The sequence below is a fragment of the Aristolochia californica genome, unplaced genomic scaffold, assembly GCF_029961685.1.
Source record: "Aristolochia californica isolate CCGP_79_NKW_82.1479 unplaced genomic scaffold, dmAriCali1.0.hap1 SCAF_7, whole genome shotgun sequence".
NCBI lineage: Eukaryota > Viridiplantae > Streptophyta > Magnoliopsida > Piperales > Aristolochiaceae > Aristolochia > Aristolochia californica.
This window is the reverse complement of record NW_027182268.1, coordinates 1,464,492-1,482,959: the sequence shown is the minus strand read 5'-3', so window position 1 is coordinate 1,482,959 and position 18,468 is coordinate 1,464,492. Positions and strand designations below refer to the sequence as shown.

The 18,468-nt window shown below is 38.9% G+C and overlaps 1 protein-coding gene across 1 annotated transcript; it reads left to right on the top strand.

Moving 5' to 3' along the window:
• Positions 1-2,943: 2,943 nt before the first annotated feature.
• Positions 2,944-4,387, top strand: LOC137936162 (uncharacterized). The gene is made up of 4 exons (XM_068780721.1): positions 2,944-3,075; positions 3,308-3,319; positions 3,701-3,906; positions 4,096-4,387. Exons 1-4 carry the CDS (start codon positions 2,944-2,946, stop codon positions 4,385-4,387), a joined length of 642 nt encoding a protein of 213 aa, XP_068636822.1.
• The last annotated feature ends 14,081 nt before the right edge of the window (positions 4,388-18,468 follow it).

The following is an 18,468-nucleotide window of genomic DNA, read 5'->3' as shown; positions in this document are numbered from 1 at the left end:
TAACATCCATAGGAGTAGATACAGGACGATACCCCAACATTCATGTCAAAGGGGGGGTTAGTGAACATTGAAGTTGAAGTTGAAGTTTGACTTCAAATTCAAGGCAATGAATTAATTCAACATCAATTTCAAATTGGGTGTTAGAAATGTAGTATTAAAATATATAAATATACTAATTAATGAAATATTATATTATATAAATTAATAATTACAGTATTATAAAATAATATAATAATTACGTGTGACTATAATAAATTATAAAAAATAAATATATAAAGTAAAAAATTACAGAAGATAGATTTTTTATGTAGTATTAATTAATAATATATTTTTATAAAATTAAAATTGATTAGTTTAATTAATTATAAAAATGAGATAATTAAACCAAAATAATTCATCAAATGCTTTCTTTAACAATATTCTAATTATCAGTCTTAAATTTCTAATTTAATATAGTAATAAAATTAATGAATATAATAAATATATATATATATATATATATATATATATATATATATATAAATTTTTTTAATAACCTAGGATAGATTATTAATAACACACACACACACATATATATATATATATAGTTATATAATTAAAACTTAAAAACATGCTTAAAAGGACACCGAGTTACTCATAATAATCCACAATTTACAATATAATAGCAAATGTTTATGCCTTGGAATATAACAATGAGTTCGTACCTTTAATATTAAAATCATCAACTTAGAGGTAAGGGGTGGGTAATGGCCAGAAAATAGGTTTTATTAAACCAAAATAAAAAAAAGGTTAATTAAACAAAAATAATTGATCAAATACTTGATTTGGTAATATTTTAATTATCACAATTAAATCACTAATATAATACAGTAATTAAAAATTTTAATATAATGAATAAATAACGCCAGTTTAATTTTTCCTAACTTAGGAAAAATTAAATCAGCAACATCATCTTCCTCACGGTGTCGATAATGGCAGGGACGCAACGACGATAGAGGCGGCGCTCCGATGGTACGTCAAAGGCCTTGCAATAGAGACTCTTCGATTAGATGCTCTGCTACGGAGACCGAGAGGGAGAAGAGATGGAGGGGAGAGGGAGAAGAGAGAGAGAGAGACGAGAGAGGGAGAAGGGAGAGGGAGAGGGAGATGGAGAGGGAGTGGTAGTGCAAAGACGAGAGGAAGAAGAGAGCAAGAGAAAAAAAATTTGGGGGAGGAAGGTCGAGAGGGAGAAGAGAGCGCGAGACAGAAAAAAAAAATTAGACGCGTCCCGAACAATGGCTTCAAGTGGATTATTCACAATTTTGGGCTGAATCGTGATTTCGCGATTTTAGCTTGAGACAATTGCGTGCATTTTTTAGATGATGTTGGCATTAGTGTACCATTAACGGCCTAATTGAATGAACTACATAATGCGCACAAACAATGTCATACTTAGATTGCAACACTTCAATCCCGAGAAAATATTTGATGAGACCCATGTTTTTTGTCATGAATTATTTACATAAACTCTCCTTCAACTGGCTAATAATTTTTGAAACACTTCATAATATAATAATATCATCCACATATATCACTAGGAGAACAACTCCATTGTTAGTATGCTTAACAAACACATAGTGATCCATCATACATCTATTAAAAGCAAAGTGATCCATCAAACACACGATTAATTAATATCTCAATTAAATAAGAAATCTCAATTAAGTTAGAATGAATTAAAAATACATCATGCCTCAATTGTGAAAAAAAAAAGGTGTCTCCATTGTTTTCGTAGTTCCATCTACTTTTCCAATTAAGCCATTACATTTAAGAATCCAATACACAACAGAACACGGCCAATAGTAACCTAAAATCAGCTATGTTTTGGATTTTCAGATTGCACAAAATTGCAGAGGAGATCCAGAAATTGGATCTCATAATGGTCAATTCAATATTCAGAGTCAGAGGAGGAAGAAGAGCACCCATTTTGGTGCCGCTTACAGAGTTTACTCAGTGAAAGACGTAAAGATTATCTTCACTTGGAAAGCTGGGTTTCATCCTTTAACAATCACAGAATCTTGATTCTTGTTTAAAGGTAAAGATCAGACAAGAATCAGGGTTGGAAGGAGAACACAACCGAATTATTCAGGTTCCTTTCCCAGTAAGAACTATCCTAAGGGAAACAGAAAATGGAAGAAAGAAGATGCCATTTCTCTCTGCATATTTGAAGGCAAGGAGATTCGAAGCTGGGGCTTTTAATTTGTAATCGATTCTACCTCGTTTATAGTCCCACATGGAATGTTGGCTTATCTTTTAGGCTGTATTTGACCGGAGCAACTGGGTTATCCGTTCGTGATTAACGAGAGGGTCTGAACAACGGTAACGACGTATCAGGTTTTCTCGTTAATCACCTCTTTGTTGTTTTTCCTTCCTTTCGAATGTGGCCCCCGTCTCCGTAATATTTGTAAAATCAACTTCATGTTTTCTAATCTGGCATTTTTTCTGGATGTCCCACTTTTTTTTTTTGTATTTGGCTGGAAAGGTAAAGTTTCGTTTTGATGGAAGCCATTTCTGAGTCTTTGACGAGTGCTTGAACTGTTACTCTACTGGTTTTTTTTTTTTTTTAAATTTCTTCTCGTACCGTATTTATTTTGAAAGGTATATTATGGACCCACTTTGAAGGATTTCTCTTCCTTGGTTGGAAAGAAATCAGGGGTGATACTTCTGAGCGCTTCAATTTTTTCCGTCTGCTTTCTCCTCCGTTTTCTATGTGAAAAAGTTCTTAACTCACCGCCAACAACTACAGCTCTTGATTTAATATTTTTAGTAGAGAATTCTTGAGTTAATTTGATGATAAAAGTTTGCAGTTTTTTATTTATGTAATTCACTAGAGAGGCATCTGAGAAAGAGGGAGAGAGACAAAGGTTGCTGGGAACTACACTTTACAGCAGGAGTCGCTCAAAAATGGCGAGAAATGCCCAGGATGAAGACCACCCAGAGAACAAAAGCAAAGTCTGCAATCATTGGAAGGAGAAACAAGCCTTGCTCTACTGTCGAGCCGATTCTGCCAAGCTTTGCATCCCCTGCGACCGTCAAGTACACGCCGCCAATGGTATTTTCTCCAAACACTCCAGATACCATCTCTGCGATGTCTGCCGAGACCAGCCGGCTTCGATTTTCTACTCCTTTGCCCCAACTGTGACTTCGACGCTCACCCACCTTCCCTTGAGGCACACCAACAGAACCACCGCTCTCTCGAGCCCTTCTATAGCATAATTAGGTTAATATAAGTAATTTTGTATAACTTAGACCTGATTAATTGATTCAGGTTCCTTTCCCGGTAAGAACTAAACAGAAAATGGAAGAAGATGCCATTTCTGTCTGCATATTTGAATGCAAGGAGATTCGAAGCTGCGGCTTTTAATCTGCAATCGATTCTACCTCGTTTATAGTCCCACATGGAATGTTGGCTTATCGTGGAAGTTGTATTTGAGCGTAGCTGCTGGGTAATTTGTTTGTGACTAATGAAAAGGTCCAAAATGGGTTAAATCATCGGGGATTTTTTTTTCATTCGTTCACACTCGTCTCCTCTCTCTCTATCTCATCACCTTCTTCTGTAAGATTATATTCTCTTCTCTCTCCCTTTCGATTGTTCCCCTGCAATATTTGTAAGACCAACTTCATGTTTTCTAATCTGGCTTTTATTACCCGTGTTTCTCAGGGACAACCGGTTACGGATCATTACGATAAGACTACCTTCTGCAAGTATGGCTCAGATGCGGCGACGGTGTACGGACTCTCCGCCTTCCTCGGTGTGCTGGTGAGTCAGGGGGTCGTCACCGGCGTCACTAAATGTCTCTGTTTTGGAAAAGGACTCACCGCCGGACCGACCAGGAGCTGCGCCGTTTCCTCCTTTGTGCTTTCCTGGTAAGTCAAAACAAAAGAAGAAAAAAACACTCTCCCACGGTCCTACAGTGCTCAGTTCTACTTCTACTAAATATCTCTATTATTTTTAACAACATTCACAAACACAACTTTTTATTTCCAGAATTCCAATCTCCCCAAACCTTCCCAAGTAAAAATCCTTTTTGTTGAGGACCTTTGATTGTGATTTAGGTGTACTTTTCTGGGTGCGGAAGCGTGTCTTCTGGCCGGGTCCGCGAGGAATGCTTACCACACCAAGTACCGCGCCCACTTCGGTGTCCAACACCTATCATGCGCAGAGCTCCGGGAAGGGGTATTCGCCGCCGGGGGGCGGCGCTCATCTTGCTCTCCAATGCTCTTCTCACTCTTGTTCTACTGGTCCCACGCCAAGGCCCACACGGGAGGGTGGCAGAAGCACATCAACGAGGGCGTCACCATGAGCCCTTACCCCCGACCCGGGGAGTTTGGCAGCGAAAAGCCCTGATCACCACTGTGATAGGATTATACAGATCAAATTATATCTAGAGAGCAAAATTAAATACACAGATTTAACGTGGTTCACCCAAATCGGGCTACGTCCACAGCTGCTGATGATAATTCTTTATAGGGAATATCGTTCAATGTTTACAATTTCCTATCCATACAATCCATACATTAATCTACCACTGCAGATAAATAAATACAAATCTGTAAAAGAAGGAACAATGTAACCTGTACGAAGACCTGAGACTCGCCGATGCCCAAATAGCACCGGTCAGAAACAACACGAAACAAACAGCACACGGTCAGTAATAAAACAAACTAGTCAACGCCTCTGCGGAGGCGTTCCTTCTTCCTCTCCTTCGCTCTCTCCCTCTACACTGAGGATACAACGCCCTTCTTCCTTCTCTGGTCTCTCTCACTTTACACTGAGGATAGAGATGCCCAACAAGAGGAATCACGCAACGCCGGAGCAGCACAACGACGGCAAGCAGAGAGTATTTCTGCAGCAGCGTCTCGGCGAGAAAGGAAGTGATTTCTCACTGTATCGATCGTACAAACTCAAAGCACGAAGCTTTCTCACTCTCTCTGAAAAACAAACCTTCAAAGAGCTTCAACGGAAAAAAAATTCCGAACGTTTCTGTTACTCTGGTTTTTTTTCACACACAGTCGAAAATCACACAGCGATTTCAAATCGACGGGGGGGGGGGGGGGGAGAGGAAAATAAAAGCTAAGTTAAGTATTTAATGAGGTTGAGTGCTCCACACTCCAACCTTATAAAGAAACAAAAAAATTCCCTATATGTCCCTTAACTTTTCAAACATGGGGATTCCCTAACAATCTCCCACTTGAAGACTGATATCAATTTGTCTTCACACATATCAATGCAGCAGCTTTATCTAGGTCTCTTCATTCTTGCAGACCAACTGAAACTGAACATAGCTTCAGTTTATCAATAGTCACCGGTTTTGTTAGCATGTCTGCAGGATTCCTATTACCTTGGATCTTCTTCAGCATTAGCATCTCATCCTCTAACAAAGATTTGATGAAATGATAACGAAGACCAATGTGTTATAGCAACAATCTTCTGTATCTGCGACATCCAACTGACAGCTGTTGTACCCACGGTAAAGACATAACCAGTGGTGCTTCTCCGGTGATCAACTTCTCCTGCAAAATCTGCATCTGTGTACCCTTGCACTTGCAATTCACCTTTGCCAAAGTGCAAACACTTATCTGTGGTGCCACGCAGATATCTCAAGATCCACTTTACTGCCTTCCAGTGGGTCTCACCTGGGTTTGACATAAATTTGCTAACGGCTCCCACTGCATGACCAATATTTGGTCTCGTACAGACCATTGCAGACATCAAACTTTCAATGGCTGAGGCATATGGAACTTTATCCATGAGCTCTCTCTCTTCTTCCGTGTGAGGAGACTGATCCTTGGATAGACATAAGTGTTTGTCCAAGGGTGTGCCAACTGGCTTGGCATTGCTCATGTTGAATCTCTGCAAAACACGAGTAATGTACTCTGCTTGAGATAACTGCAATACTCCACTTTGCTTATCTCTTGTGATTTGCATTCCAAGAATCTTCTTAGCTGGACCCAAATCCTTCATGTCAAATTCTTTTGACAATTGCCTCTTCAAGTTTCTGATCTCATCCATATCTGACCCAGCTACTAACATGTCATCGACATAAAGTAGCAAAATGATATAACTGGATGTGTACCTTTTGAAGTAGCAACAGTGATCGGAATTGCACTTCTGGAAACTTTCCTTATGCATGAAACTATCAAACTTCTTGTACCACTATCTTGGAGCCTGTTTCAAACCATACAGGCTCTTTTGGAGTTTGCACACCATATTCTTTTTCTTCTTTTCTGAGGAACCTTCTGGTTGATGCATATATAACTCCTCATCCAAGTCTCTGTGAAGAAATGCAGTTTTCACATCTAACTGCTCTAGATAGAGATCTTCAATGGCAACAATGCTCAACACTGTTCTGATAGTGGTGAGCTTCACAACGGGAGAAAAGATATCAGTGTAATCGATTCCTTCCTTCTGTTGGAATCCTTTGACAACCAATCGGGCTTTGTATCTCTTAGAGCCATCATGCTCCTCTTTCACCCGATACACCCATTTGTTATGGAGTGCCTTCTTCCCTATGGGTAACTCAACTAGTTCCCATGTCTGGTTTGAGATTAGAGAATTCATCTCATCTTTCATAGCAAGCTCCCACTTGCTAGCATCTTCAGTCTGACATGCCTCTTCATAGCATTCAGGCTCTCCTCCATCAGTCAACAGTAGATAATTGATGTATCTTCTGTTAGGCACATGAGGTCGAGAAGATCTTCTCAATATCGGAGCTGGAACAGGGGACTGTGATATGTCGGGCTGGTGTGCACTACTCTGTTCAACAAATTCCTCTATCTGAGGGTTTGCTACAGAGTCATCTGGGACATCATCCACATCTGCATATACTGGCTCACTCTCTAGTGAGTTACTGTCATCTGCAGTGTGTCTGTCCTTGTACATCACCCTTTCACTGAAAATCACATCCCTGCTACGGATCACCTTTTTGTTTTCATCATCCCATATGCGATATCCAAATTCATCCTCGCCATAACCGAGGAAGGTACATTTCTTGGATTTGGGATCAAGCTTATTCCTGCCTTGATCACTGATATGCACATACGCCATACAACCGAAAACTTTAAGGTGTGAGAATCTTACTTCTTTTCCGCTCCATACCTCTTCTGGTATTCTGTATTCCAGTAGAACTGATGGACCTCAGTTGATCAAATAAGCTGATGTGTTGACTGCTTCTGCCCAGAAGTGCTTTGGTAGGCCTGATTGCATACGCATACTTCTGGCTCTCTCAGTCAAAGTTTTGTTCATACGCTCAGCTACACCATTGTGTTGAGGCGTACCTGGCACGGTTCTCTCCATGCGGATCCCATTATCATAACAGAACTTCTTGAATCTGGTGTCTTCATATTCACCACCATTATCAGTTCTCAGCTTTTTGATCTTAAGTCCTGTTTCATTTTCAACCATGGCTTTCCATCTTCTGAAAGTATCAAACACTTCAGACTTGTGACTTAGGAAGTAAACCCATACCTTCCGTGAATGATCATCGATGAATGTCACAAAGTAGTGTTTTCCACCAATGGATGAAATAGTTGTTGGCCCCCAGACATCAGAATGGACGAGCTCTAGCCTTTCCTTCTTCGGAGCTCTGCCATGTGTCTGAAAGCTAACTCTCTTCTGTTTTCCAAGTATGCAATCCTCGCACATATCAATTTCTACTGACTGTAGCTCTGATAATTTTCCCATGGAATGCATAATCTTCATTCCTTTCTCACTCATGTGGCCCAGTCTCTGGTGCCACAGGTTGGAACCTTGGTTGCTTGTTGCAGCAGCAATGGTACAACATGCTTGTGCTGTCATGTAGAGAGTACCACTCTTCTTTCCTCATGCAACCACCAATGCACCCTTCGCAATCTTCCAATCATCACCATGGAAGGTTGTGGTGTAGCCTTCACTGGCTAGCTGCCCTACTGAGATTAAGTTCTTTCTCAGGTCAGGAATGTGCCTGACATTTTTCAGCTCCCATACAGACCCATTTAACTGGATCTTCACTACACCTTTGCCTACTATATCACACGGTTGATCATCACCGAGATATACCTTACCAAGGTTCTTGGACTCATATTTCTCAAAGAGCTCTTTCTGCGAGGTAGCATGGAACGATGCTCCAGAGTCTAATACCCAAGACTCCTCCTTGCTCTCCAGAGAGCATATCAATGCAGCATCATTCCCTGAGGAGGAAGCAACATTTGCTTCTACCTTCGCCTCCTGATCCTTCGGTGCACTATTACATTGACTTTTATAGTGCTCGTTTTTTCCGCAGTTCCAACACTTGACATTTGAGTTCTGAGATCTATTTGGGTTCCTGGATTGAGACCTTCTATTCTGAGGTCTGTTTGGGTTTCTTGATTGAGACCTTCTATATTGAGAAGTGCCTCGATGAGTTGACCTTCCTGGTCTATTTTCTCTAGTTCTTCCTATTGCCTCTGTAGACAATGCTGAAAAAATCGTCCCTTCACCCGATGATTTTCTTCTGATCTCTTCATTGAGAACTAGATCACGTACATCATTAAATTTTAACTTGTTGCTTCCTGATGAGCTGCTCACTGCTATAACAGTGGCATTCCAGCCCTCTAGCAAGGAAGACAAAAGTATCAATACTTGTACTTCATCGTCGAATTCAATTTCGACTGAACTCAATTGGGATGTAATGATATTGAGTTCATTTATATGTTGAGCTACTGATGCTCCTTCTGTCATCCGCAAATTGAACAGTGGCCTCATCAAATACACCTTATTTGAGGCTGACGGCTTCTCGTACATATTTGCGAGAACCTTCATGAGACCCGCTGTGGTCTTCTCTTTTGCTATGTTAAATGCAACATTACGGGATAATGACAGTCGGATGAATCCAAGGACTTTCCTATCAAGGAGGTTCCACTCTTCATCCTTCATACTGTCTGGCTTGACTCCATCAAGCGGTAGGTATAAATTTTTCTGATACAGATAATCCTCTATCTGCATTTTCCAGAAACTAAAATCTGACCGATTGAATTTTTCAATTTTTAACTTCCCTTCATCTGCAGCCATTACTCCCACTCAAATTTGACTTTCTGTATAACCTAGCTCTGATACCAATTTGATAGGATTATACAGATCAAATTATATCAAGAGAGCAAAATTAAATACACAGATTTAACGTGGTTCACCCAAATCGGGCTACGTCCACAGCTGCTGATGATAATTCTTTATAGGGAATATCGTTCAATGTTTACAATTTCCTATCCATACAATCCATACATTAATCTACCACTGCAGATAAATAAATACAGATCTGTAAAAGAAGGAACAATGTAACCTGTATGAAGACCTGAGACTCGCCGACGCCCAAATAGCACCAGTCAGAAACAACACGAAACAAACAGCACACGGTCAGTAATAAAACAAACCAGTCAACGCCTCTGTGGAGGCGTTCCTTCTTCCTCTCCTTTGCTATCTCCCTCTCCACTGAGGATACAACGCCCTTCTTCCTTCTCTGGTCTCTCTCACTCTACACTGAGGATAGAGACGCCCAACAAGAGGAATCACGCAACGCCGGAGCAGCACAACGACGGCAAGCAGAGAGTATTTCTGTAGCAATGTCTCGGCGAGAAAGGAAGTGATTTCTCACTGTATCGATCGTACAAACTCGAAGCACGAAGCTTTCTCACTCTCTCTGAAAAACAAACCTTCAAAGAGCTTCAACGGAAAAAAAATTCCGAACGTTTCTGTTACTCTGGTTTTTTTTCACACACAGCGATTTCAAATCGTCGGGGGGAATAGGAAAATAAAAGCTAAGTTAAGTATTTAATGAGGTTGAGTGTTCCACACTCCAACCTCATAAAGAAATAAAAAAATTCCCTATATGTCCCTTAACTTTTCAAACATGGAGATTCCCTAACACACGGCACTCTCTCATCTTTACTTTCTCGGCTGCTTCGACTTTATGGACCATACCAGCGAGAATTGTCTACGTAAATAAAAAGGGTCCTAACATTAGGCGATGCTTAAATCTACTGGTTTTCTTTCTGTGCTGTAATGCGGATTTTTTTTTGTTATTGGTTGAAAGGAGAAGATCATAGCAGTGGTAACTTGGTGAAAAATTCCTCAAAATACAGACGGCCCCTGTTGCTCGATTGTTCTTCAGTTGGTGGACTTTTTATTGAATTCTCACTCATTTCATCAGACATTGTAGTCAAATGAGTGCACGATTTGCCAATTATGAGCCAACAATGGGGTGAAAATGCTTGGAAGGCGAGGGGATAAAACAGAAAACTGCAGCTGTATTCCCCAACAAAACGTACAACCACTAGTGGAATGCCTGTCGAGTTTAAAAGTTGCATAATTTGCATTTGAAAAACTTTTAACTTCAAGACTTCCATGAGGTTTATACAACAAACCCTTTCATGGAGATTCTTCAACAACCTCAGAATCCTATAGATTGGCTCATGATGATGCGATCGTCGTGCTAAGCAAATGGTCAAGTTGCCCTTCCTCCGTGCATGGATTCTCCTTCTGAAATCAAATGAAAACATTGTATGGCTTCTCTCACTTAGCTAACCGAATGTAGGTTAATCAGATTAAAACCGAGAAGCAAGAAGGGAAGGAAGACAATCCACTTCGTTCGCCAGTCATTCAGGCAAGTAGCGGAGGACGGAGTTGCAGAACCACCAGAAGGCGGGGCTCCGTCGGATGCTTTGGTTTCCTTAGAGCAAGTATAATTGCATCGACTTGGGCGGACTACTCTATATACACCTGTGCTGGCCAAAATGTATACGTCCTCCTTGTTGTGCTGCCCAAAATGTATACGTCCTTCTTGTTGTGCTGCCCAAAAGAGAATATATAACCCAAAGAAGGCAGAGAGAGGACTTCCCAGAGTAGAACCACATGAGATTGGCGAATTCTCCGCACAGCTGCCGCTATTTTCAGGGGTTTCAGCACCCACCCAAATGGCATCTCCGTACAAATCTGCATATAAGTACCTGAGGTTCCAAACCGTAACTAGATTACTAAACGGCCAACATTAGTAAATGGATATCTTAAACTAGAGGTAGCTAAAGGGATGGAATTTCGGATTGAATAAGATTTCTTTCACCTCCCTGACATGCATGGATCGGCAGAACCTCCATACATAAAGCCTCCAGTGATGGATGCAGATCCTTCCTTTGTGTTTATAGAAGAGTGAGAGTAGCCCATGATAGAAAATAAGATTTTTTAACTTATTTATGAAAACAACGTCGACCTCAATTTATTTACAAAAGTACCGAATTTTGACCGGTCCACCGTATATGTGGACAGTCAAAGCTGACACATAAGCTTTGACTGCTTATGCGTTGCCACATTACCAGTGCGACACTGTAGATTAACACATCGTCTGCCACGTTAGTATAGTTGACACGTATTCTGCCACGTCATTACATGATAAAATTTTGAATAAATTTAAAAAAATCAAATACACTTTTTATTACCTTATATCTAAAATAATAAATTATTTAAAAATTATAATAAAAAATAAAAAATTAACTCTTACTTATTTAACACTATTTAATATCAATTAAAATATTATTAATTAAAAAAATTATAGTTACACTTTTTATTTCTTCATATTTTAAAAAATAAAATAAAATAAGTAAATTAATTAGATTTAAAATATTTAAAAATTTAAAAAATACAAAAAATTTATTTTAGAGTTTAAAAATACAATTTATTTGAATACTTTTTATCACCTTATTTACAAAATAATAATATTTACAGATTTTAAATATTTATAAATAGAAAAAATCTAACTCTTACCCATTTATTATGGATTTAAAATATTTATAAATTTAAAAAATCTTACTCTTAAGTCTTACCCATATATTATCGATTTAAAATATTTAAAATTTTAAAAAAATATACAAAAAAGTTATTTTAGAGTTTAAAAATACAATTTATTTGTATACTTTTTATCATCTTATTTACAAAATAATAATATTTAGAAATTTAAAATATTTATAAATAGAATAATCTAACTCTTACCCCATTTACTATGGATTTAAAATATTTATAAAAAGAAAAAAATTAATTTTAAGTCTTGCCTATATATTATCCATTTAAAATATGTATAAAAAAAAATTTACTCTTAAGTCTTACCCATATATTATCCATTTAAAATATTTATAAATTAAAAAAATATACAAAAAAGTTGTTTTAGAGTTTAAAAATATAATTTATTTGTATACTTTTTATCATCTTATTTACAAAATAATAAATTATTAAAAATATATTATTTAATTAAAAATCTTACAAAACTTTACAATAATTTTAGTTTGGCAGAAATTTCATTAACATAAAATTAGAAATTAAACAGTAAATCACAAAAAAATCAATACAGTAATTAAACACCTAAATTCAAATCAACATTATAATTAAATACAATAATTAGATTCAATTAACAAAAACCCTAAAAAATCACTCTCCTAAATCGGCTTCTGAAATTCAAATTCGCGTTTGGAGGGTGAATAGGGCTTCGGTTTTGATAGAAGGGGCGGCGAGAGGATGTACAGAGGGGAACGGAGAAGAAGAACGAGAGATGAGGCTGAGACGAAGAGAGAGCTGTTGAGAGGGGGCGTCGAGGGCGAGGCCGAGCGGCGGCAGTAGGGGAGCGGTCGTGGCCGAGCGGTGGCAGCAGGAGCGAGGGCGAGTGGAGAGGAGAAGGGGAGAGATGGCAGCAGGAGCGAGGGCGAGAGGAGAGTTGAGGAGAAAGATGGAGGAAGAAACATTAGAATGAAAAAACATATAACGGAGGGCTTACATGGAGTGAGCTAACGTGGCGAGAGATGACGGGGCAAAGAGGGAAATTGATAATGACGTGTCAGATGACATGTCAAATGAAGTGTAAAAATAATGATGTGGTAGCCCGTGTGTTCAACTACTATACAGCACTGATGAGGTGTCGACACGTAAGCGGTCAAAGCTTACTTGTCGCCTTTGACTGTCCACATATACACTGGACCGGTCAAAGTTCGGTAGTTTTACAAATAAGTTGAGATCGTCGTTGTTTTCATAAATAAGTTTTTTCAAACTGGTATTTTTGTAAAATTCCCTAGAAAATATGGGGCTTATAGACCCAGAAGAGGTGTTTCCTCCGGGACTCTGTAGGGGCTTGTAAGGGGAAGGGCCCATGATGTAAATTCTGGATTAAGATTTAAGATTAAAGTTTTTCTAACAGGTACATATGTGTACAGTTACAATGGCATTGTTGAAATATCGCTTGAACATGAATAACTCTCCTTTTTGTATCCTACCTAGGTATATAATTCTTGATACAATCCCTTATTTTTTCATCTTCCTGGCAATAAATTTTTGGTGGTGCGAACCAAAGGGAAGGATGATTCTGATTTTTACCCAAGTCGGAAACCAAGTGGATTTATTTATTTTTTTCCCATCTCTCTTTCTCGTTTTTAATATCTTTCTATTATACCACCCTTAAACCCTTCAACCCCCTTAGGCTTCTCCATTAGGAAAGTTGTGAGTAGTATTTTTCAATACAATTGTTATATGACAGGTGGGTTTTTTTATTGGATAACTACGTCTATAAATCTATAAATCTGCTTCGTTGAAACCCATATTATGACTTAGTATTTGCTGCTGCAGAATAAAATCAATTTTAAAATAGGATAGGATGCTCGGTAAGGCATCCTAAAATCAGCTATGTTTTGGATTTTGGGCAGCCAAGATTCCCGTGTACTCATGCTTGCTCATCTTTCAGATTGCACAAAATTGCAGAGGAGATCCAGAAATTTGATCTCATAATGGTCAATTCAATATTCAGAGTCAGAGGAGGAAGAAGAGCACCCATTTTGGTGCCGCTTACAGAGTTTACTCAGTGAAAGACGTAAAGATTATCTTCACTTGGAAAGCTGGGTTTCATCCTTTAACAATCACAGAATCTTGATTCTTGTTTAAAGGTCAAGATCAGACAAGAATCAGGGTTGGAAGGAGAACACAATCGAATTATTCAGGTTCCTTTCCCAGTAAGAACTATCCTAAGGAAAACAGGAAATGGAAGAAAGAAGATGCCATTTCTCTCTGCATATTTGAAGGCAAGGAGATTCGAAGCTGGGGCTTTTAATTTGTAATCGATTCTACCTCGTTTATAGTCCCACATGGAATGTTGGCTTATCTTTTAAGCTATATTTGACCAGATCAGCTGGGTTGTCCGCTCGTGATTGAGGAGTCCAGACCCTCTCGTTAATCACCATTCTGTTGTTTTTCCATCGTTCCGAATGTGGCCCACGTTCTCGCTCCCGCCCCCGTCTCCTCTCTCTCTATCTCAGCACCTTCGTCTGTTCTCTCTCCCTTTCCATTGTTCCCCTGTAATATTTGTAAAATCAACTTCATATTTTCTAATCTGGCTTTTATTACCCGTGCTTCTCAGGGACAACCGGATACGGATCGGTACGATGAGACTATCTCCTGCAAGTATTGCTCAGATGCGGCGACGGTGTACGGACTCTCCGCCTTCCTCGCTGTGCTGGTGAGTCAGGGGGTCGTCACCGGCGTCACTAAATGTGGCCCACGTTCTCGCTCCCTCCACCTTTCCCTTGGAGCCCTCATCTCCTCTCTCTCTCTCTATCTCATCACCTTCGTCTGTAAGATTTGATTCTCTCTGCTCTCTCTCCCTTTCGATTGTTCCCCTGTAATATTTGTAAAATCAACTAATCTGGCATTTTTTTGGATGTCCCACTTTTTTTGTTTTTTTATTGTATTTGGCAGGAAAGGTAAAGTTTCGTTTTGATGGAAGCCATTTCTGAGTCTTTGACGAGTGCCTGAAGTGTTACTCTACTGGTTTTTTTTTTTTTTTTTAAATTTCTTCTCGTACCGTATTTATTTTGAAAGGTATATTACACTTTGAAAGATTTCTCTTCCTTGGTTGGAAAGAAATCAGGGGTGATACTTCTGAGCGCTTCAATTTTTTCCGTGTCTTCTTTCTCCTCCGTTTTCTATCTGAAAAAGTTCTTAACTCACCGCCAACAACTACAGCTCTTGATTTAATATTTTTAGTAGAGAATTCTTGAGTTAATTTGATGATAAAGTTTGCAGTTTTTTATTTATGTAATTCACTAGAGAGGCATCTGAGAAAGAGGGAGAGAGACAAAGGTTGCTGGGAACTACACTTTACAGCAGGAGTCGCTCAAAAAATGGCGAGAAATGCCCAGGATGAAGACCACCCAGAGAACAAAAGCAAAGTCTGCAACCATTGGAAGGAGAAACAAGCCTTGCTCTACTGTCGAGCCGATTCTGCCAAGCTTTGCATCCCCTGCGACCGTCAAGTACACGCCGCCAATGGTATTTTCTCCAAACACTCCAGATACCATCTCTGCGATGTCTGCCGAGACCAGCCGGCTTCGATTTTCTACTCCTTTGCCCCAACTGTGACTTCGACGCTCACCCACCTTCCCTTGAGGCACACCAACAGAACCACCGCTCTCTCGAGCCCTTGTATAGCATAATTAGGTTAATATAAGTAATTTTGTATAACTTAGACCTGATTAATTGATCTTCTCGTTAATCACTGTTTTTTTCATTCGTTCACACTCGTCTCCTCTCTCTCTATCTCATCACCTTCTTCTGTAAGATTATATTCTCTTCTCTCTCCCTTTCGATTGTTCCCCTGCAATATTTGTAAGACCAACTTCATGTTTTCTAATCTGGCTTTTATTACCCGTGTTTCTCAGGGACAACCGGTTACGGATCATTACGATAAGACTACCTTCTGCAAGTATGGCTCAGATGCGGCGACGGTGTACGGACTCTCCGCCTTCCTCGGTGTGCTGGTGAGTCAGGGGGTCGTCACCGGCGTCACTAAATGTCTCTGTTTTGGAAAAGGACTCACCGCCGGATAAAGAAGGATGGTTGACTTTGATGAAAAGAGGTAAAGAAGGATAGAGAAGAAAAGAGAGTAGTTAGAGGAGAAAAGAGACATGTTCGAAAGAGAGGAGGTCGAAGAGAGGCACTCTGAGAGATGAAATAATGGAGGCTAAGAGAGGAGGTCGAAGAGAGGCACTCTGAGAGATGAAATAATGGAGGCTAGGATTAGAGTTTCATAGTCAACCTCTAATCCTCCCCCTTAGTCCTTTTATAGTTCACTTAGGGAGTGTTAGCCCCCCAAATGGATTTTTGAAGTTCAAGTTCATGTCTAACATGAAGATCATGTCACTCATGTACATGAAGATCATCTTCGCACTTGGTGTTAGTGTTAACGACTTCATGTGCACTAGAAAACAGTTTCCAGTGTTAGTGCCCTAACATGAGAAAAACATAAAAAACAAGAGAATTCCTAAACCTTTATAGTACACTTAATTACAACAAAATCCTTAACCCCCAAATTAGGTAAAACAACCATTATTACTACACGAATAAGTTATTTAATGTATAATTAAATATATTAATATATTTATTAATTGAATTAGATATTTTATTGTGCATTAATATGGTAATTACAGGAGCCAATGAAATACGTACATGATTAATTAAAAATAATAAATAAATAACGTTATAAATAAAAAAAACGAAAGTAATACGTTGAGTTATTAATTTATTAATAACATATGATATATTTTAACCAAAAATGAATAATTTAAGAGAAAAAAATGATCTAATCATAACTTTAACACACTATATATTTGTACATAATATATTTTATGTATTATTAATTAATAATATATTATCACAAAATTTAAAACCATTGGTTTAATTAACTATAGCAATCGGATAATTATGCCAAAATAATTTATCAAATATTTATTTTAATAATATTTTAATTATGACTATTAAATCACTATTTTAATATAGTAATTATAAGATAAATATATTAAATAAATAAAAATGTTTATTTTATAAATAAAATTTATAAATTAATGATTTTTATGACGATAGTTTAATTTTTCCTAACTTAGGAAAAATTAAACCATCGTCGTCATCCTCAGCGGCGAGCCAGCGGGCAACGGTGACGGGCCAGTGCGCAATGGCAACAGCGGCGGCGGGCAACGCCTACAGAGGCAGCGCTCCGACGGTACGCTGAGAGGGAGAAGAGAGGGAGGCTGAGAAGCTCTGCAACAGATGCTCAACCTCCCGTGCTCTGTGACGGAGGTCGAGAGGGAGAGGGGAGGGAGGATGGTTGTTAAACCGAAGCCGATGGCTGAAATCAAAGCCGAATGGGGAAATCGAGGCCGAATTGAAGTAGAAATTAAAAAATCGAAGCCCAAATGTCAAAATCGAGCGAGAGGTTCAGAGGGAGAGCGAGTCCGAGATGGAGAGAAGGACGCCAAAAGGACATTCGCAGCGAGATGGACGCCGTAGAGAGGGAGACCAGAGAGGGACAGTGGAGACGAGAGAGGGAGCAGAGAACGAGAGAGGGTTGCGGGAATGAAATAGCAGAGAGAGCCCCGCGATAGTGTTATGTACATGATTCTCAAAATCGGACATAAAACATTTTTCGTCGTTTACTCTTGGGACATGAACTCCTGAGTCATGGATGATCATGTACATGACATGAAGTTTGGCGCTCCCTAACGACTCCAATACATGAACTTAATAATGCGCCCGAAGATCATGTCCTGAGTCATGTTGACTAATAGCTTAGGATAGATTATTAATAACACACACACACACACACACACACACACACACACATATATATATATATAATTAAAACTTAAAAACATGCTTAAAAAGGAACCGAGTTACTCGTAATAGTCCACAATTTACAATATAACAGCAAATGTTTATGCCTTGGAATATAACAATGAGTTTGTGCCTTTAATATTAAAATCATCAACTTAGGGGTAGGGGGGTGGGTTATGGCCAGAAAATAGGATTTTTTAAACCAAAATAAAAATAGGTTAATTAAACAAAAATAATTGCTCAAATACTTGATTTGATAATATTTTAATTATCACAATTAAATCACTAATATAATACAGTAATTAAAAAAATTAAATATAATGAATAAATAACGCCGGTTTAATTTTTCCTAACTTAGGAAAAATTAAATTAGCAACGTCATCTTCCTCACGGTGTCGATAATGGCAGGGAGGCAACAACGACGGAGGCGGTGCTCCGACGATACGTCAAAGGCCTTGCAATAGAGACTCTTCGACTGGATGCTCTGTGACGGAGGCCGAGAGGGAGAAGAGATGGAGGGAGAGAGGGAGAAGGGAGAGGGAGAGGGAGAGGGAGAGGGAGTGAGAGTGCAAATACGAAAGGAAGAAGAGAGCAGAAGAAAAAAACTTTGGGGGAGGAAGGTCAAGAGGGAGAAGAGAGCGCGAGACAGAAAAATAAATAAATTCGACACGTCCCGAACAATGGCTTCAAGTGGATTATTCACAATTTTGGGCTGAATCGTGATTCCACGATTTTAGCTTGAGACAATTGCGTGCATTTTTTAGATGACGCTGGCATTAGTGCAC